This window comes from Phalacrocorax aristotelis, chromosome 6, assembly GCF_949628215.1.
Source record: "Phalacrocorax aristotelis chromosome 6, bGulAri2.1, whole genome shotgun sequence".
Classification (NCBI taxonomy): domain Eukaryota; kingdom Metazoa; phylum Chordata; class Aves; order Suliformes; family Phalacrocoracidae; genus Phalacrocorax; species Phalacrocorax aristotelis.
Genome location: NC_134281.1, coordinates 29,999,892 through 30,020,933, shown reverse-complemented (window position 1 = coordinate 30,020,933; position 21,042 = coordinate 29,999,892). Strand labels below are relative to the sequence as shown.

Sequence of the window (21,042 nt, the reverse complement as noted above, 5' to 3'; positions counted from 1 at the left end):
ATGCACAGCTCGGTGCCATGGTATGCTTGTTGTTTCTTATTTTCCCCAGGGTGGCATTAAGTAGCTGCAAGGTGCCTGAGTGAAAGGGTTCTGAGCAACAGCATTTGCGTAAGAGGTTTTTGTTTTGTTTTGGGTTTTTTTTTGGGGGGGGGTTTAACCTCTAAATTTGACCCACAGCTTTTGTTACTGTTTGCCAGCTCTTCAGGCAGATACCATCCAGGCTGTGAGCATTAAGAATACAAGAGAATAATAATGTTTTTTGTATCATGATCATGGAATTAATTGGTCCTGGAAACTCTGGGTTGCTGCCAAGAAAGGTTATTTATGAGGTAAGAAAGGAAAGGAAAAGGCTGGAGCTTTGCAAACCCAGGAATACCCCTAGCTGTCAGATCATAGGAAAGAGATCATAAAGTTATTCTGGCTTCCAAGTTTGGTGCAGTCAACATGCAGAATTCTGATTTTTCAGCAGCATCCAAAATGAGGAAATGGGAGTTAGTGAAGTGGAGAGGACTCTGCGGAGAGCTCCACAGTCATTTTATTTCCAAGTGTTCTGTATGATAAAAGCAGCCAGTTTTGCAAAGGCAAGCATCTACACTGCCTGAACTCTGCAGGCTGCAAGAGATCCTCCCCCGGCCACCCAAATCCTGCATTTCAAGCCATGGTTTCCTAGACTGTAAATTCTACTTCAGATTCAGAGTCTTATCTCGTACAAGCTGTTTTCCAGGCTGACAGTTCTGCAGAGTGGAGGACAAGGACAAAGAGGAGAGTGATGGGATGCAAGGCTCTTAAATACTGCCAGCATTGCAGAACTGATTGCAAGAGAAAGCGTGGATGTGAACACCCAGGGGCCTACCCTAACGACACTTGAAGTACTCGTGACTTGATTTGATAAGCTTAGTCTGGTCACTGTTCTTTCTATCGTGCAGCTTAATGTAGTATTGTTAGTCCAAAATTACCACTTTTCACAGGGTTGTTTTTTTTTTTAAAAGGGTCATGTGGGGGGGGGTGGGGAGTCACCACAATATGTACGAGTTTGAGTCAGTTCAGCATGATCATCAGATGCTGTGGATTTTATCTGTCAATATACATATGGGACAATCTTGCTTTCTTCCTTTTAAGGGGAGCAGGCTCAATTATAAAGTTCATGAAGATCTTTGTTGGAAGGAAATGCTATGTCAAATAGTTGTTAATATCTTTGTAGTTGTTCTATACAAAAACTATTGACTAAACTGAGTAGGAGGCTTACATAGCATCTTGAAGACGTATTATTAAGTTCTGTGTGGTTTTGCTGTGGAATCTGGTTGTTCCTCAAACAACTTTTCTGTTTCATCTGTCTTGCTACTTTCTTTAAGTGATATGTGCCTGCACATTAAGTGAAAGATACCTTAGGTTTTTCTTCTCTCAGACTGGTGTTATGGTGTTACACTGCTTGTATTTCTGGAGCTTTTGAAGCTTAATCATTCTATTATTTGATGTTTTCCCTTTTTTTTTTTTTTTTAAATTTTCCCAAGGATGAGTGTAGATATTAAAGGCTTATGCTGGAGAACCTGTGTGTAAGAAAGCAATTAAAAACAAAAAACAAAACAAAAAAAATCACACGAAAAAACCCAAGGGCAAAATCACAAAAAGCATCTTATTCCTACTTTCAGAAGGAGAAAGCTGATTCACATTTAGGCAAACAGTGAAATGAACAGTCATTCTTGATTAGTACTCCTTATTTTTAGTTAACTTACAATTTACTGCACTTTAGGCGGCTTTATTCCAGCATAAGGTAGCTGTCCAATAAGTTAATAAAAACAGGTAGAATGGAAAACTCCCCATCTGGAAAAGCTGTAAGTTTCAAGGAAAGTCAAAAGCACTTAAAAATCTGTCAAAATCAGTAAAAATGGAGTTTGAGACACTAGTTACGTGCTTACGTGCTTTTGAAAATATTTCTGCTGAATTTCTAAATCAAACAAGTCTTTAGTAAAGTGTTAACGTTTTAGATGACTAAGCCTGAAGAGTATTTATTGTCTCATTTACTTATTGTTTGTCCCAGTTGTTTTCTTTCAGTACTTTTTTTTCCGGTCTGCCTAATGAGAAACAATTACCTTCATTCCATGATTCTCACTCTCAGAATCTCAGAAGATATTTGCATTGGAAAAAAAACCTGCAGACCAGTGTTTTTTTTTGGTAAAAGCAATTGTTTCCAGTGGTACGTCTGAAATAATGACTACAATTCTGTATGTTGTTATTTGGGTAGCAGCCTATTTTTATCCTGTTTAGAATTTGAACTACTTTTTTACCCTGAGTCTCTACTCCTTCTTACTAGAATGTATCATTAATTTAGGAGATGGAGTTTATAACTAATGTATAATCCCATTGAAGTTGTACCTTTGGCCCACAAGGCTGTGGGATCCAGATCTGTGTTTTGGCTGTCAAACTGAGTGAAATACCTGGCAACTTTGGGGCATGTGAGGTTTTACTTTATTTTCCTGTCATTGGCAGGCAAAATGGCAAGAGGTCAGCTTATCTTGCAGAGTACCAAGATCTTGCTGGTTCTTGCAGAGAAGGATATGTAGGAAATGGAGATTGTGGTATCAAAGGTTGCACGTGGTGTCTCACCAGATTCATAAAGGAGTGTTGCTTTTACACAGCTGATACATGCTGGTAACAAGCTGTGTGTAGCGTAGAATCTGCTTACTCAAGCCCTGTATTCGTGGCTGTTGGAGAGATGAAGTTTGTTGGATGTTATGCTGATACTCCTATCTTTTCCTCATCCTAGAATTGTGCCTGTGGCTAACTTGCACTTTTACAATGCCTTGGTGAGTCAGTGAGATTGTGTGTGGGTTCAGGACCCAGCCTGTATGGGGCAGGGCCAGGACGTTAATTGTAACCAGCTTGGAACCGAATTATAGGTCCAGTACTGGGCATCTGCGGCTGTTTTGGAGTCAGTTTGTGTTTGAAGGAACTTTTTAGCCTGAATGTTTTTTAGTCTGTGTGGAGCAATCCTGTTTTAGCAAGATCTGTGTACATGGGTGACGTTTTGTGCTCTAGAACTGCAAGACAAATGCCTTAAAAGAGAGTGGGCCTCTCTGAAGGTACAATTTTGCAGAGGATTAGTAAAGATGTTAGAATCACACTAGATCAGTACCCACACAACCTCAAAAAAAAAGGACTCATAGGAATATACTTCAGTTCAATATTTCTACATTTGCTTTTGCAAGATGCTGTCTGGTAGGAATCTATTTGCTCATCAGTTACGCTTGCAGATTATCAAGGCCATAATCCATTGCCTGAAAAATCAAAGTGAGACTGTTTAAAAAATATAAAATAAACCAGACTGTAAAATGCCATATATATTTATTTTTAGCTTTGTAGAGGACCAAGAAAATCTTACTGAAGCCCTGATGTGTTGGTTCTAGCATCTGTGTTAGACTGCTGGACATGTTGGAGATGAACGGAAGGAGCTGGAGAGCCTTTTTTTGTTGTTTTGATGCACAAAACACTACAAAACAACTGGTGGCTTTAATTGGTACCACATAACAGTGATCACCATGTGCCACTGTCAGAACTTGCAGAGAGCTTTAGGAACATCTTTTAATAGCAGTAGATGCAGTATTCCTCTGAGCAGACAACACAAAAGCAAACATGAAAACTCTTTTGCCTTTGGCTAGCCCTGTTATGTCAGTGAAGAGATGGCCTCTTGATTAAATCCAGACGGAGTAGTTTCCTGTTAGCATGCTAACTCAGCCCACAATGTCTTATTCTGAAAGTCTGTTATTGAGCTTGTCTGCCAAGTCCTTTTTCCTTTTAAACTTACAGGCAGAATTGCTAAAATAATACAAACAATGCCTAAAAGTCTCTTAAAATGATTTCTAGCAGTTTAATGTTTTGCTGACAAACTCAGTTTTAGATTTTCAGGGTTTGTGGTTGTGTGTGTGGTTGGTTTTTTTTTTTTTAAAAAAAACATTCTCCCAACATGATGTCTTGGGGAAGTTGCAGTGTTGCAATTAATGGAAAATTTTGTGCATGTATCAATCTTGGAAGCAGATTCTGCCCTTGTTTGCTACACAGTCACATCAGTGAATGAGAGGTTTTTACACACACTGAGTAGAATATGGTCTGAAGTTAATACACTGTGGAGTGGGGGAAGCTGCTGCGTAGAAAATTAAGAGTTAAATACAGTGGTGCAGACCTTCTTCCCTGTTTGAAGGTGGTTGTATTGTGTAATTAGCTATTTTCAAAAGTATATTTTAATTGTAAGATGAAAATTCAGCAAGAAAATTGAGCTTTTTTTTTTTCAAACAAGTTTTGCTTAGGGAAAATTTGAATGGAGGAGATATATGGCAGTGGTAACTACATATCCTTTTAGTGTTTCCATAATGGCAGTGTCATATATAATTCTACAATCACCTTTAAGTCAGGTAGAAAACAAATTATAAACCTTTAGAAGAGCCATAAGATCCATGGAACAAAATTTTGCAAGTTACTCTGGTGTAATCTCATTAATTCCCTGTTGGGTTGCGTTGGGGTTTAGTGCAGTAGTACTGTGTGTTGCCTTGTCAATTTATAAAAGGCACAAATGGGGTCATGACATGAAACCAAGTTACCCAGTCTATAATTTCCTGTGGTGCTTCCAGAAGTAGTCTTAGATCTTGAATCCAAGCTTCTTTTCCCTGTGTCAGCCTGTGTGTTTCTGCAGCCATGAGGTGAACAAGGTTGGGCAACTTTTCTGTGTTAAACCTGACCTCACCAGGTGAAATGAAGGGCTCTTTTTTGGCCAGACCATTTTTCCAGCCCAGTTTGCTGTAGCAGGTGGGCAGAAAAGCGCCTCTGGGAATAGCTTCTTTCAGTGGCTTAAACACAATATGAAATGGTGCCGGTTTGCACTTGAGACCTGGCTGCAAGTTTCCTAGGACCTCTGCTTCTCTACTGTGTCTATACCCTTTACAGTCTGTTGACAGGTCCTTGTGTCTTGATCCTACGAGATGTTCGTGGCTCTTCCAGGGCTTCCTACAGATGCAGACACTTTTCTGCAAAAAAACCCTGTGCCTGGGCCTGCTCTTTGATAGAAAGTCCAGAACATTGTGGGGTACTATTATTACTCCTATTTTTTCTTCCCCGGTCTATTCTGGGGTTTTTTTTGTTTGTTTGTTTTTGTTTTTTTAATACAGACAGCAGGTTGTATTTTAACGTAAAAAGAGTTTGTTGTGGACTTCATTAAGCTGGGAAATGAGATGCCCTTGTTCAAGAGTAGCACAGCTTTAGAATAATATTAAAGACTGTATCAGAAATAGCATAGCCAGCAGGACGAGGGACATGATAGTCCCCTGTACTTGGGACTGGTGAAACTGCACCCTGAATGCTATGTTCAGTTTCGGACCCCTCACTATAAGACGTACACTGAGTTGCTGGAGCGTGTCCAGAGAAGGGCAACGAAGCTGGTGAAGGGTCTGGAAAGCAGCTCTTACGAGGAGCGGCTGAGGGAGCTGGGGTTGTTTATCCTGGAGAATAGGAGGAGGAGAGACCTTATCGCTCTACAGCTACCTGAAAGGAGGTTGTAGCGAGGTGGGTGTTGGTCTTTTCTCCCAGGTTACTAGAGATAGGATGAGAGGAAATGGCCTCAAGCTGCATCAGGGGAGGTTTAGATTGGATATTAGGAAATATTTCTTCACAGAAAGGGTTGTCAAACATTGGAATAAGCTGCCCAGGGAAATCATAGAGTCACCATCCCTGGAGGTATTCAAAAGACATGTAGATGTGGCACTCAGGGACATGGTTTAGTGGTGGACTTGGCAGTGTTAGGTTAATGGTTGAACTTGATGATTTTAAGGGTCTTTTCCAACCTAAATGACTCTATGGTTGTTTAAAACAAAAAGGGATTATCTATTATAAATAATTCAAAAGCAGTGGAAGGTAGTGATGTAAATATGAAATGTGTGTGTGATCCATTCCTAATTACGTTATGAATACATTATTTTTTTCTTTGTTTTGTAAGAATACCAAGCCAGAGTTGGTAGTGACTGTAAGCCATTAACATGCTCTCTTCATGTCCCGAGTCTAGTACAAAGGTGATATATTAACATTGGAATATTGTTAGCCTTCTTATTTTTAACTCATACCTTAGTAGGCAGTTTCTGGAACAAAACTTCTAGTCAAAATGGCTGTGTGTTCATTTTCAGTCCTGGTGGTGTTTTGTCAGGATGAATTTGAGATGTGTTGTCAAGGAACCACAGAGAAACTGAAAATATGGATTGTATTGTTAGTTAGGGGAGTCTCTCAATCTGTATAAATACTGATGCAATATTCAAAACCCAGAAGAGCTGTTAAATTATGAATTATTATTATTGTAATCTGACCTAATGATATACTGTTACTACCTGGTATCATGGTACAGCAGAAGCTGTTACCCAGGAGGGGAAGGTTGTGATTTGGAAGAGAACGATCACAGCAGTCCATGTTGAAAGCTTGCTGTGGGTGTATACGTAAGGAGGAAATTTGCAGCAGAATAATGCTGCAATGAAAATAGGTTGAACTCCTTAAGTTTTATCCTGAGATTGCAGGAGAATTGGTGATGCAAAGACTAAGCTAGACTGTTGTGTGTTCATGCCCAGTACGAATTTATTTCCTCTAGTATTTTTCTGCTGATATATTTAATCTAACCTAAAAAGAGTAAAGATTTTTTTTTTACAATTTTGAAATATTTCAGAACAGCCTGATTTCTCCTTTGCATAATGCTGTTAATCCTAACCAGGTATAAGGCTTGCATTAAAATACTTTCTAAACTCAGTAAATTTGAATAAACATATCAAAAATATTTCATTAATTCAGATGAGCTTCTGATAATTAATTTACATAAATCATAGTGATGTCTTGGGGATTTTTGACAGGCTTTTCTTTTCACTCATGGTTGCAGACACTTAAATGGGTTCAAGCCATTTCTTTCTCTCAGGGAAAATTACTTTTTTTGTTACTGTAGTTTTATTGGTGCTGGTATTATATGATTATAGTGATTAAATAGCTACAATGCATGTCATGTAGTCCAGGTGAAAAGGCAGATGTGTCACAACATGTTTTCCTCAAGCTGAGGATGTAGTACATCAGTCGGTTCAGTCTCCATTAAACAGCAGCAACAAAAGGGGAACTGTGTGCTTCCCCATGCAGTCTCTGTAGAGTTCAGCTTTTCTTATGTTAGTTGTCTGAATGTTCCTTCCCAGAGTTAGTCACTGCAAAAGATAGAGAGAAATTTTCTTTAGATTGCTCTTGTTGATGTTTTATTTATAATCCCATTTTTAAAGCCCTTTGTCACACATACTTAACAAATAAGTATTTAAACTAGTCACAAAAATAATTTTCTGAACTGTCTTCTGAATAGTGCAGAATTTAAGGGAATGTTTCTAGCTATTTCAGACTTAAAGCAGGCTGTAAGCATTAAAAACAAATGCTGTTTAAAAAAGCACACATGTCCCAACACCAAACCCTAGATTTGTTGACAAATATTGTGCCAAATGGAGACTGTAAGAGAAAAATGAAATGTTACAATGGCATGTTTGCAAGATGATTTTGATACCCTCCTTGCAAAAGCATCATGAAATGTTTCGTGTCCAAATGTGTTCATGACTTAAGGTTCTGTGTGGCAACTCAAAGCTGGTATTCTCAGCAAGGGAATCACAAGTGCTGATGCTAAAGTTGTGGTCAGTTTTCATGTTTATTCAGAAGTTAAGTGCGACACTGAATTATCACTATTGTTCCTTGCAGTTTTTGTGGGATAATGGATTTTCTTTTAGATAATAATATATGATAGGATTGTAAGGTAACTTGATAGCAGCCAGACTATAAAATATTTTGTGGAGCAAGTCAGAAAAATATTTTAAAGATAAACTTACTAAAGATCTCCATTATTTGATACAGCATTTGGTGTTTGGAGAGCCAAAATCGGCAACATTGTTTGGTAACTAAAGATGGACTATTCCTGTGAAAAGATGGAATTTAATCTGTGTTTCATTGTGAAAATTGTGTCAGGGATCTGCCTTCTGTCTGATTTTTATGCTTTGTTCCAACATTGTAGGCTGAAGGGGACCAGTTACCTCCAGAACATACTGTCAGCCAGTATGAAACATGCAAGATTAGGACAATAAAAGCTGGAACTTTGGAGAAACTTGTGGAGAACCTTCTGACAGCTTTTGGAGATAATGATTTTACCTACATCAGTATCTTTCTCTCAACATACAGGGCCTTTGCTTCTACTAAGGAAGTACTGGAACTTCTCCTTGACAGGTAAGAGCCAGTATATAATGGAAACGGAACCATCATTTACGTGATAGGAGGATGTTGTCATGAATTTCTTCAATTATTTTTAGTGGACTTGGACTTAACCCAATGGACAGATGTCAAGAATACTGCAAAATTCAGAATTTCAACATAAATATAAAATGTGTAAATGCATGCCACCCACATCCCAACTCTCACCAAAGCATAGTCTACAGGCAGGGAAAGTGTGGCATGTCTGACTGCCAAGGAGCCAAAGTGGGACCAACACAAGAAAATGAATATAATTTTCCTCAAAGAAACCCAACCCCTAGAATGCGTTGGCTGCAATCTAGAATAGATTCCTGTGTTTTGCTGGATACTGATATTTTCAGACCTAACTCTTCTGTTTGGGGGCTGCTGATTTGAAACAGGGATTGTACAAACATAAGAAAGAATTCACTATCCCCTTCTATTACTTCACGTGAACATGCAGTCATAAATTTTTGCAGACAGCACAAGAACCGCTTAATGTTATAAGAATAGCTTTTATGGTAAGACTGTTAAATCATGTCTGCTGTGTTTGTATAAATGCTTAGAACATGCAACATTAGTTTTCTTGCCCTAAATTCTAACTGAGACATGACTGGGTCAGAGCTGATCTTATTTTGGGAGTATCATATTTATTACATTTTCAAAACCAAGTGATGTGCAAAAACAGTTATTCTGGAATATAGTAATTGGAACAGAGGAGCAGCATAAGAACTCCTAGGTTTTAATTTTAGCTTTCCCACTAGCTACATAAGGAACAAGGCATGGATAAGTTATCTGTGCTTTTCTTTTGTATCTGAAAAGGAATAAAATACTACTTGCTTTGTAGGAATGTTATGTGGCTCAGTTATTGATGCTGATATGCCTAGCTTGCCAGGCCTGTGGTGATTGTAATAATAGCTGTGGTTGCTCAAGTGCAGTAACTTCACAGCCAGGTAACAAGTCAGATGAGGAAAGAGCAGCCATCCTGGGTAGAAGACCATACAGTCAGATTTGCTACTGTGAGCATTACCTCTCAGTCCGTACCAATTCTGATGTAGAACATGAGGAGCAATAAAAATTGACAGTGCATATATACAAGAATATAAAATTGTTGAGGAATTCTTTATTTTGAATGGCTAATTCTTTCTATACCCTCAGTTTTGCATTCCATGTTTTGGACATATGTATCTTTGAAGAATAAAATATGAAAGGACACCAAGTTTGTGAAGATTCTAGTAACTTTCAAGAGGAGCTGACTTGCCAAATGAGTGTCATGAGACTCTCTTGCTTCCTAAGCATGCAAATTATCAGAGAGCCACAAATTTATAGGAGAAACCAAGAGCTGTATGCATATACATTGTCACTTTCAGCCAGTAATGTTTCATGTATGGTTTATTTTACTTACTTTTCTAAAGATACATTTTTAACAGAAAATGTTGGAATAAATAAAATAGTAGCCTTTGCAAGCATGCTTTGCCTGAAATGGCTATTTTAATTATTATTCCCCTCACAGCACAGTTTTCGTTGCTCTGTGTCGGTGGGTTGCCAGACTGTTCTTTCAGGATTCTATATTAATTGACATGTATCTTGGGAAATTTTCTTCCTGTAATCAATGAGAACTTGTGAGTAGCTCAAATCATGTGAATAAGTCAGTCAAAGGCAGATCTAGACCCAATTATACGCACCTCGTTTTTCAGTCAAAGGCTCTTAAGTTGTCTTAAGACAACTTATTTAGTCTTAAACTACATTCATATATCCTGTTTAAATGCCTGGAAAGCATCTCCATGTGTATTCCCCACCCAGTTCAACGTGGTTTTCATTTTTAGTGGTTTCTATTATTTCTCTCTTACTGAGGTATACTTCAGTAATGCAAATAAATGTCCCACCTGAGACTGTGACCTCATTTTACAAATCACTGTACAAACATGCCTAGAATTATTTGCAACCACCCCTACCCTGAAGACCCTTTACTGTCAACAGATGATAAAAAAAAACAGTGAGAGGAATAGACTATGATGCAGATACGTAGGAGGAGCGTACTGAGGCAAAGGGAGAGTAAGGGTTTAACTCAGTGACTTTTGGAATTTGACCTGCGTTTTCAAACATAAATCTTTTTACATGTCTGTATCTGGTTTGTTGCTGTCCTCAGGAGGCAGAAGACTGTTATGCAAAGAGCAATTAATATATTGCAGTTATTTAATTTGTATAATTACAAAAGATCCTGTGTATCTGACAAGCAAGTTTAGAATCTACTATCAAATCTGTTAAGCTGGGTGATCACCAAGGTGATGTTTTTGGAGAAAAGTTCTTGGCTCTGGGAGGCTGCCTTGGGTCCTTGGTGGTGGGCTGGCTCTTTGGTGGGTGCAAAGCCCCTGGGAAGGACTAGGAAAGGGGTCTTGTAGCTGTTGGGCTGTTTTGCCCTGCTGTGTGTTACTGCGCAGAGGCCTTTGCATGTTTAACCCTTCTGTGGGACAGGTGATTATTTCATGTGCAAGTGTCTGGATCTTTTCCTCTTGGTTGCTTCACCTGGCTGGATTCAATAGGTGCTCCAGGAGGCTCTGTTTAAGACCCCAAGCTGTGGGTGCTGCTGGAGGTCTGGATGAACCATGGGAAGCATGGGAAGGCATGTTCAGCTGTGGTGTCCTTGTATGTACTTTCCCCCCTTTGCACTTAATAGCGTATATCACTCTCCAGAATTGTGAATCCAGCCCTTCAATGACTACGGAAATAATTCAATATCTCTGTAATTGAGGGTTGAAGCATTTTAAACTTGGGGTTGGGGCCAAAGGGGTAATCCATTATAACAGCTGTCCTTCCTACAGTAAATTAGCCTTGTTATAGTTTTGATTATTTTGTGGTGTTTCATCACTAGCCATTAAAATGTTCAAACTCTGTTAGGCTGCACTGTTATAAGGATGATGAAAAAGTCTTTTGGGAATCTTGCTTTTGCACTGAAGTCTGTAGAGTCCTCTAGATAAACGGCTCTGTTTTCTTCCCATATTTTCCTTTAGTGAAAAGGATCATAGCAACCTAAAAATAGAAACATACTAAATTAGTGAAACATTGAAGTTATAAGATCAGAACTCGAGAGGGGGAGGAACTCAAGAACTTAATGAAGTTCGTCACTGGCTTTAGCTTCTATTTCTGTATTGTTTTCTTTAATGCAAGTGTTAATGATAAAATTTTAAAAACAGCCTGAAGACAGTAATTACTCATTCTCTGAGAATCATTGGTCATGAGACACCTAAACTCTTTGGGCTCCTGTGAAAATGCCAGCTTCATGCAGTAAAGGTTTTTGTAAATTGTATAGCTGGGGCAATTTAGCTCAGTTAACACTGCAATTAAGTTCTTAATATTTTCATATCTGGGAATTACATCTGTAATATTACAGTTGGATTGCAGTACAAAAGAAGTGGCAAGTCTGACCTATAAGTCTTTCTTACATTTTCTCAAGAGTGTATCAGAGGAAAGAAAACCAGCCTGGATTGGAAAAGAAATTGAGCAGACAGGACTAACTCAGCTTTAAAATGTATGCATAGCCAGTGTATAAAGGATTTTGTTTGAGCACTCAAGCAGGAATGAACAGGAAAATAGGCACCCTCTTCTAAAGATGTTGTGCTTGTGATTCACTGCATCGTTAGCTGCTGATTGAGGGGAAGGATCTTGGGCCAGACTTGTGCACTGCTGTGTCCTTGTGGTCTTGAAGAGTTAGAGTACCTGTCCTGTTGGTCTTTGGTAATGTGCTGGTGTGGTAGAAGCCCTGCTTTAAGGAGGGACATCCTCATGTGGTTGGTTTCGAGGGTAGGAAGGGAGAATAAAGGAAGTTCGGATGCTGCAGTTTTGCCTCAAACAAATAGCCTAAATAATATTTATAGCAACATCTCAGGTAAGTTTGAGTACTCCAGTTGTTTAGAGCAGCAGCAAGTCAGGAGCATAGATGAGCTAAGGAGGTTGGCTCTGCCCTGGTCCTCTGAAGCTGCTTTAAAGAGATGAAAATGTCAGAAGAGGGCAAGAAAATATAGGGGGAAAGTCTCCATAGAACAGAACTTTCTTTTCTGAGCCCAATTCTGGTCTTCCTGGCTTGTGTACCTCTCAGAGCAAGTTATAACGTCACCTTCAGAGGAAGGGCACGTAGGCTGTCTGACCTTGTCAACATTATCCCTAGCCTTTTATAATAAACGATAGAATCCACAGGAAATCCTAGGAGGTCACCACTTCCTTCCCCTCTCGCAGATCTTGGGAGTGTAATGTTTAAGAATCCGTGGATGTTTCTCTTGGCTTTTCAAATATAATGGATAATCTGGATTTTTATGGCTTGGGACAAAATATAGATAAAACTTAAGCTATAAAGATTAGAATGATTTACATGCAGCACTGGAATATGGCCTTGTGAAGAAAAGCAGATGTTATAAGGACAAATAAAAAAAGAAATAATAGCAATTGTATTTAAACAGCTTAGTTTTCATCTCTACATTAGTGTGGAGTAAGCAGCAGAAAGTCTGCATTTTTGCAATTTTCTTGTTAGTGATACTTATTAATAATAACAGTACTGAGACTAAAGAGGATGTGAGTGCATAATTGTGCTTTATAAGTGCTTGTATTTTGTTTTCCAGTGAAGTAAAAAAAAGTAATGAAAAGGGCAATCTCTTAAACCATGTAAGATTTTGGCATTAGTGGTCAATTTTGATTTATGTGAAGAGCTGTTTCTTATTCTTGGTGATAAAGCAGGACTGTGGAGTAAGGGAACAACTGTGAATGGCAGTGCTGAGCTTGTTTTGGTTGGTCCAAGGGAGAACAGTGATGTGGCAAAATCAAAAAAGGCCCTTTCAACTTTTTACAGGTGAGCAGCTCCTTGGCATGGGCTAGGAGGGAACAGCATCTGCATCTCCCAGTTGTAGGAACGTACACATTGACAAACTTCCTCCAAAATTTAGGTGTGGAAACTGGATCGCACTCAATGCAATGCATTCACTTTATGCTAGATTTGCTGTGGATGCACCCCTCTCTGAGAATTGTCTGATGTATGTGTTAGACATACACAGATCTAGATTAGACAAAGAAAGCCCTGAGACTCTTAGAAAAGTGTCTGGATATATTGTAACCTAAGTGTGTGGAGATACCTCTTGTTTGTTTGATATTGCTTGCACTGCTTGGACAGGATAGTCCGCAGACATTAACTGAATCTGGGAATGAAACGTTTATTCTGTCCAAAAAAGGTGAGGTGCTCTTCCCTGAGTGACAGAGGCAAATAAAAAGCAAATACTGTACTTAAGAGAAATTAGGGCAGAAAAAACCCAACTTTTAAAAGGCTTGAATAATTCAGAATAATGTGTGCTTTTGTTAAATCAGTCTGCACTGTAGTGTGGTTTTGTGAAATCTTCTGGGCAAAACCTTTTTCCTGGCTTGGGCCTTACTCTATTAAAATAAGCTGTGATCTGCCCTGTGAGCGTGTGAGGCTCTGCAGCCATCGGTAGCTCCTGGGAGGCCTTTCTGGGCTGCACACTGTAATCTTCATTTCCTGCATGGCTGCGGAGGAGTTGGTAGTTTTCTCTCTCCCAATGTGGTAGGATGGACTAAAGGGACATGCATGTTGCTTACACTGCCTTTACTCCTCTTCACGTGACGTCAGAAAGTGGGAGGAAGTCCTCCCAAAGCCAAACACACGTGGCTTCGGTTAAATCGCAGCAGGAATCGAACAGTTGCACAGTGCTAGTCTTCGCAGTGTTTTTGACTCCCGCAGCCCGTGCTGGCATTGTTATCACAGAAATGCACAAACCAATGGGGCAGAGGGGAACATTTCTAAATGTGTTTTCTGCCCTGCGACACACCCAGAGCAGTGAGCGGGGTCACACAAAGTATTGAACAGGCATATGAAAAGGTTTAAATTGTTAATGTACAATTCAGACTATTTTAAGACTGATGCAGTTCCCCATGTTCAGTCAGAAGACACTTACTGGATTGCTATGCTACTTATTGTAATGGACTTCAAATTGGGCCCTTTGGTAGCTTAGGTCTCTAGTAAAATCAGAGATGTGCTATTTGCTGAGTAACTTTTAACACTTCTTGGAGATTGTGAATAAATCTGTTTTCTTTTGCCCCCCGCCCCCAACTTCTAATTAAGCTTTTGCTTTTTATTAATTTGAGACTGAAGGCCTATTCATTCTTTTGTCTGGATCCAGCCTATAAAGGTTTTCTTTTAACGTAGTGTAGAAGTCAAACTAAACAATAACTTGGGCATAAGCTGGTATGTTGAAAAGTGAGGGGGATGACTTGTATTTTCAAAGCTATTTGAGAGTAATTGGACATCTGCATCCCTTTAGTATTCATGGAAGTTTGGCATCTAAATGCAGCAGACAGCTTTGAAAACCTGCCAAGTCTTTAACACTACACATTCTAATATTTTCTCTTTGTTTGGTAGAAGTGGGTAGGTAGATTTAAAAGAAAAAATCTTGTTGGCATTTTGATGTGAAAATCCTCAATGGAAGTTCCTGGAGAGAGGAAAAGTAGACCAGCTCCTCTTGTCCCTGGGTGCAGGGACAATAGCATGATGCCTCCGCAGAGATCCTTCGGTATCCCCAGTGTCGCTGGCTATACTGTGGAATTAAATGCTCACAAGTGTGATGGAAGCCAAAGATATTTAGCTGTCCAAATTAGAGAAGAACTGGGCCAAGTTGCTCCCTTCTGTATTTTATTTTGTCCTGGTAATCACAATCCTTGCAACAGCGCTTAAAAGCAGGGCAATGCTATGCTTCCACAGTTGCATATAAAGTAGCAACCAGTCCCTATCTCAAGATGTTTACAGATATGGGAATGGATATTGTTTGATGGGAGAGCCAGAGCTGGATAATGACAGCAAATAACAAGTTAGTTTTACATTTTCAGTTCATTTCTTGTGCTGGAAGATGGCTCGATAGAGATTAAATGGAGAGGAAAATAAAGGCAGAGGGGGCACACAGAAGGAATGGGCCCTTTGTAGCCTTTGTACACTTTTAGGCCAGTAGCTTTATATAGTGTTTGGCTCACTGTTGTTGCTGTAGCATCCATTCTTTCCTCTGTTTTCCTGTACACCAGGTGGTTTGTCTACTTGACTGAAGAAGCAACTTCGTTTCCATGATCCTATGTGTGTATAATTCAAAACACCTTACATATCTTGAGGAGTATCTGTGCTTCCAGTCACTTGTTTTGATGCTTGCAAGTCTTATTTAGGGATTTGTTTGGGGCTTTTGCAGAGAACCACCTTTCCTTATTATTTCTGAGTCATTCAAAGAGTATTTTCCTCCCTATTCTTCCCTTCCTTCTCAACAGAGATGCAGGGGTGCATTTTCTACTCTATTTTTCAGTATTTAAATATTCAGCACTACCCATTACATTCTGGTCTCATTTGCTTAGTCAGTCCCTTTGAGTGGAGTCTATAACTTTCCAAACGCCAGGCAAGGCTGAAAAGTTCTGTGGGCTACAGGATCCTTTTGTTTCTCCTGTCTCTTTTTGTATGCAAAGCATTCATACAAGGCCGGGTAGTGAATGGCTCTTTGTCCAGGAGCTGGTGAGAACAGAGCAGTGGAAATCTGCAGAAACACTGTTCTTTACATCAGATGTATCATTAACTCCTCCTAACCCATATTTAATGGCTTGTTGTTCATGCAGAGGTCTTGCATTGAGAGACAGGCAGAGGTTTACATCTGGCAATATAACTTAAAATTGCCTGCTCTTTATTATTGTGTTAGGGATTTATATTATAAAAATCAGCATGTATCTCTCTAGTGGGATTTAAATGCAAATGCCTAATCTGCAAATACATATTTTATAATTCATACAACACTAGGACAATGAGATTGTGAGTCATCTCAATAATTTCTGCTCTAAGAATTAATGGCAAGTTTTGAAAAAGGAATATAAAAATTTAATTTTTATTAAAAAACCTGAACCTTTCTTTGCATATTTCTCCCAGCAGGGGGAAAAACGTCTTTTGTCTATTGGCTAGGATGTTTTTTAGTCATCTTACCTAGCAGATGGCAGTGGAGAGTGAAATGCTCTCCCTGTAGCAACAGGACAGGAGCAGCCATCATATTTTGTAATGTACATTTTATCAGCAGCATGTCTTGATTCTGTCCTGGGCAATCTCTACTGAGAATGCATCAGCATAGTTCCCTAAATAACCCCCCTACACTCTTTTTGTATCTTTCTGGTAAGATGATATCTTACCCAGTGTGATTTGGAAATGCAGGACAATTTACAGGTCTGCAAGAGCAAGTATTGAAACCAATAGAGTTAAATAAAAATAGGTTAAACTTTACACTTCAGTTTAGGAAAGCGATGGAATTCAACAAGGTGTTTGGCAGTATTGCTCTTAAGGCTTCTCTGATTTATTCCATCCTTGCAGTAAAGCAGTGGGAAGTACCTCAAATAGTTAATTGCATTCACTTTGAATTGCAAATACTAGTAATGAGCATTTAGGGTACGACTGAGAGCTGAGAGAGGCCAGGTAGGATTAAGTGGTGAATTTGGGCATAGCCAAGAGTCAGAAAAAAAGGTATCTATTCAATTTTACAGCTTCAGTAGTGCTGAACCCAATAAAAGGAGCACAGGCAGGGTGTGAAATTGCTTGGGAGAATATAGGAGAAAGCACAGAGGCCATTGATGCACCAAAAATTTCAGAACAGGATTGACAGCCATTCTTGTACCAAGCAGTGGTGGTTCTGTGAATGCTCCTGTTGTGATTCACTGTGACCACTGAGGGATCAAGGTGTTATTCAGCATGTTTTAGAAGTGGATTCTTACCTCATTGTCAGTTTAGCTAAGCATATTTTTCTTTCGATGTTTGGATTAGCTCTGTGAAATCACAACAGCAAAATGGGTTAACCTGTATGTGCCTCAATCTCTAAGGACTCTTTCCATTTTAAGAAGTCCTTAAAACCTACTGTCATACTTCTGCTGTCTTATAGGACCAGCAGGATTGTTTCAGGATAACTGAGAACAACTTGGGCCCTTTAAAACATAAGTTTGCAAGTTTTTATGCATGTATTTTATGCAAGTTTCTTTTTCTGGACAGTTAAAATGCTGAGATTTCTGAAGTCTTCACTACTGATGTGGGAAGTCAGGTTGAATGAGACAGTGTATTGGTCAGACCAAGCTACTGGGGTCAAGCAGTCATGATTTTGTTCTCAGCTTTGTCACAGATATGTGGTAACAACGGGAGCAAATAATTTTTTGTTATGTCTACCTGCAGTGTGGTTGGAGATGCAAGATCTGGTTTTAAATGAGCTGTTTCAGATAATGCAAGTGGTCTTAGTGCAGCACTCACAAGGCTAAGTAAGCCCAAGCTGACCTCCTTACAACTGTGGCTATGCTGCTTCTGTCAGGGATTACTTGTTTGCCTTTGTTAGTTTGGGTTGCAGTTCCATTGCAGTGTACTGGAATGTAGGCAAACGCTCGATCTCTCTCTGCCTCAGCTTCCCCACCCACAGTGGAATTGTCCAACATTAAGCCCTTGTCATAAGATCATTGGAACTTAAGCTCTTATTTTAAAGTATTGTGGAGTTCTGAGATTATGAGCCATGGTAAGGCAGAATATCAATATGAGGGTGGTGAATGGTGGTGCTAAAACGTGTTCTTTACAGTCTAGCAGATCTGCTGGTGAGAGGGAGCTTGAATTCAGTTACACTAGTGGACTTTCTCTATGCACCTGGGATTCCTACAGATGAAGCCTCAGACTGATACTTCAGGGTTGCATGAACTACCATCTCCTATTTTTATCCTTTGAAATGTTTTGGATGAATTTGTTACAGTTCTGACATGAACCTTCTTATCACAAACCCACAGCCCCCTACGTTTTCTCTGTTATTAGTGGGGTTTTGTATCACAAACACTTAAAGATGCGCTTGTACTCCTAACTATTCAGATTAATTGCAGGTGCCTGACTCAATTAGTTGAGCACAGAATGTGTAAAATCAGCTTGCCTTATCCTGGACTGTGAGTAATTGTCTGCCTTCATTAAGGCTGCCTGTAAGGAACCATGGAATTCTTTATGGAGCTGTATATTTGAAGCAATAGGCACTCCCATTGAAAATGAAGTGCATAATCCTGCCTTCAAGGCACATGCATTGCCTGTGTAGGTAAGAGATTTTGCTTTGTGCTGTTGGAGTTTTGCCCATGGTTTCCTCTTTCTCAGTGGCATTTTCACAGCGCCACAGGTCATTCCCACTCGCGACAACTGTGTCAGTAGTTTTGGCAAAAGTGGGCACTTGCCATCTAAAAAACTTAGTGTGAGATCACACTTGGGGTAAGGAGGAATGACAAATGCTAGAGAAAAAGAAGCTGTATTGGAGAAAGTGGTTGTATTACAGCCTCGTTTCATGCTGGAATATTGCTGTGGGAAAGGATGGAGTAAAAACAGGCAGAGAAAAGGGTCTTGGAGCTGTGAGCAAAGATACTCTCTTGGTTGACTCCTCCTGTGTGGCTTAGCACATGAACACCATGTGCTTCATATAAATTAACGAATTAGGTTGGAAGATACTGGCTATCTCTTTAGGAATTTTTTTTCCTTCTTAATGAAATAATCTTCAAGCTCCTTAACTTTGCCCAACTGTTAGATTCCATATCTGTTGTCTGAGCTAGAAACACTTTTTAGTTGTTTATGGTAATTGTATATGAATTATGCTGTTTGGGATTTTGTTTTTATTCAGTAGAGGTTCCTCTAAACACTCATCTCATTTTTCAGGTATGGAAACCTGGAGACCTCAAGCTGTGAAGAAGTTGGAAGCCAGAATTCCTCTGAATCCAAAACAGTACTCAGGATGTAAGTGTGGTTTTGCACTGTACAGCGAACCCTAGTCAGGGTTCCGTATTGGAGGAGGATGTGGGCAGCATAGCTGTTATTCCCTTTGAAAATTCACAGCACTATTTGTTTGCTTAAACAAGCTTGTATAAAGGCCAAGTATCAACTGTCTCATAACACATCCAGTAATATAACCCAGAGATCTTTCTGTCAGGGAAATTGTTTCAGTATTAAACAAGAAACGAACACATCTAGGCCAACATTTTGTTGATTAAACAAACAAGAAGTGTTTTTTTAATCCCTGCCTTATCTGTAGCAGTAAATGGTTATTGCTTATGACTGATTTTATTGTGCCTTACAACAGCGTCTGCAGCCCGAAGCTGAAGTTGTTTCAAGCAATGTGTGTATGCATGTATCTTTTTCATTAGTGCTCCTTACAGTGTTGCTTTTAGCGTGAAATTTAAATTCTGAAGTCACCCTAATTTGCAAGAAAAATAGCAAAGCTGTTTTGAAATGCAGTTTAAATGGGAAAAAGTGGTTTGGTTATCCTCCTAGCATCATATGAAACTGTGTTTTATCATTAGACACTGGGTGTAAAATGTACCTGAGGTCTTCAGGATTTGTACTTTGTCATCTGTATGATCTGTGGTTTGTAACTGTCACAATGCATGCAAAGTAGCTGCATCATTCTATTTGATTACAGTGTGTGGTGACGCTTGATTCTTCTCAGCATTACTGAAGATTATTTTTCTATTAATTTATCCTGTCTTCCCTCTAGTTAAGAAAACCTTGAATTTTTTTTATCAGTGCACTGATTTCTCAGGCTGTAATTGAAGAAGCCGCCTTTAGTTTCCTTTTGTTTTGAGATGGAAGGAAAATGTTGAACTCTTCTATCATGAAATAGACGGGCCAATCAAGACTGAGAAATACACTGCAAGTCTCTCATTCCTGGGATTCAGGCAGACTGTTGATTCTAATTACATTCTGTTCTACAATATTGGGCCTGCTCTTCCCACTTACCTCCACGCTTTTCTGATGTCCTGTATGTTGGGATAGGGAGTCTGGCTTAAAACGGTTCGAATATCCCCCTCCAGAAATGTGCCGTTCACATGGTGAACACCTTCCTGTCCTTCATTGTCTGAATGGAGTGGTTAGACAGTGGGGTTGCTTTGCGTTCTGTCATGCATGCAGAAACTGTTTTGTTTAACCACCAGAGATAAATTGGTAAAAGCTCCTTGGCTGTGAGTGTTTCAATAGCTGTCTCTGAAAACACAATGAATTATGCTTGCTTGACTGCAGGAGAAATGTAGAGCTTAATTAATGTCTGTAAATGATACAGGATTCTCAAAGGCTTTAGTTAGAAACAAAATGTTATCGCTTGTCAGGTTTTTGGTGGGTTTGGTGGTTTTTGGTTTTGGTTTTTTTAAGCATTTAACAATGACAGAAAGCTACAAGCTCTGATTTGGGCTGTTTGTCTTGCCCCAAGAGGCTCGACATGGGAACTTAATTCTCCTGGCTGGCATAACAGAAAACTATCAACGTTTTTCTCCTACTTTGCCATGAGAACTCACCAAAGAACAGCTGGTAGTCAAAACTTGGTCACAAGCACCAAGAAGGCAGTATTATGTAGTGGGTAGAGGCAATAATAGGCAGCCAGCAGGTTCCCACACTCCCATCCAAAATGAGCTCTAGGGTCTCTTCCAGCTTTGGGCAGATGATTTGACCTCCCCCTATCTCAGCAGCACAGCCATAAAATACAAGCTAAAGCAGTACCCTTCCTGCAAAATAGATTAAGGATTTATATTGGGGATGAGAAAGATAATTTCAGCAGTATAAATCGTGCTGGGGTTAACCCCTCCTCACCTTTACGTGGACCCAAAGGAGCTTGATTATGAGACGGAGAAAGAAGGGGTGAAAGTAATCTTAATGTTAGTGTCACTCAGGCTTTGGGCAAAATACATGAATCTTTTGTTATGCCTAGAGGTCAGCGTGCAAGTGAAATAACA

General features: G+C 39.5%; 1 protein-coding gene across 1 annotated transcript in view; it reads left to right on the top strand.

Moving 5' to 3' along the window:
* RGL1 (ral guanine nucleotide dissociation stimulator like 1) overlaps positions 1 to 21,042 on the top strand; it is an 84,897-nt gene that overhangs the window by 22,018 nt on the left and 41,837 nt on the right. The window contains exons 3-4 of the mRNA XM_075096792.1: positions 8,051 to 8,259; positions 18,980 to 19,057. Of these exons, the coding sequence (XP_074952893.1) occupies positions 8,051 to 8,259; positions 18,980 to 19,057 (287 nt within the window). The remainder of the gene's footprint in view (positions 1 to 8,050; positions 8,260 to 18,979; positions 19,058 to 21,042) is intronic.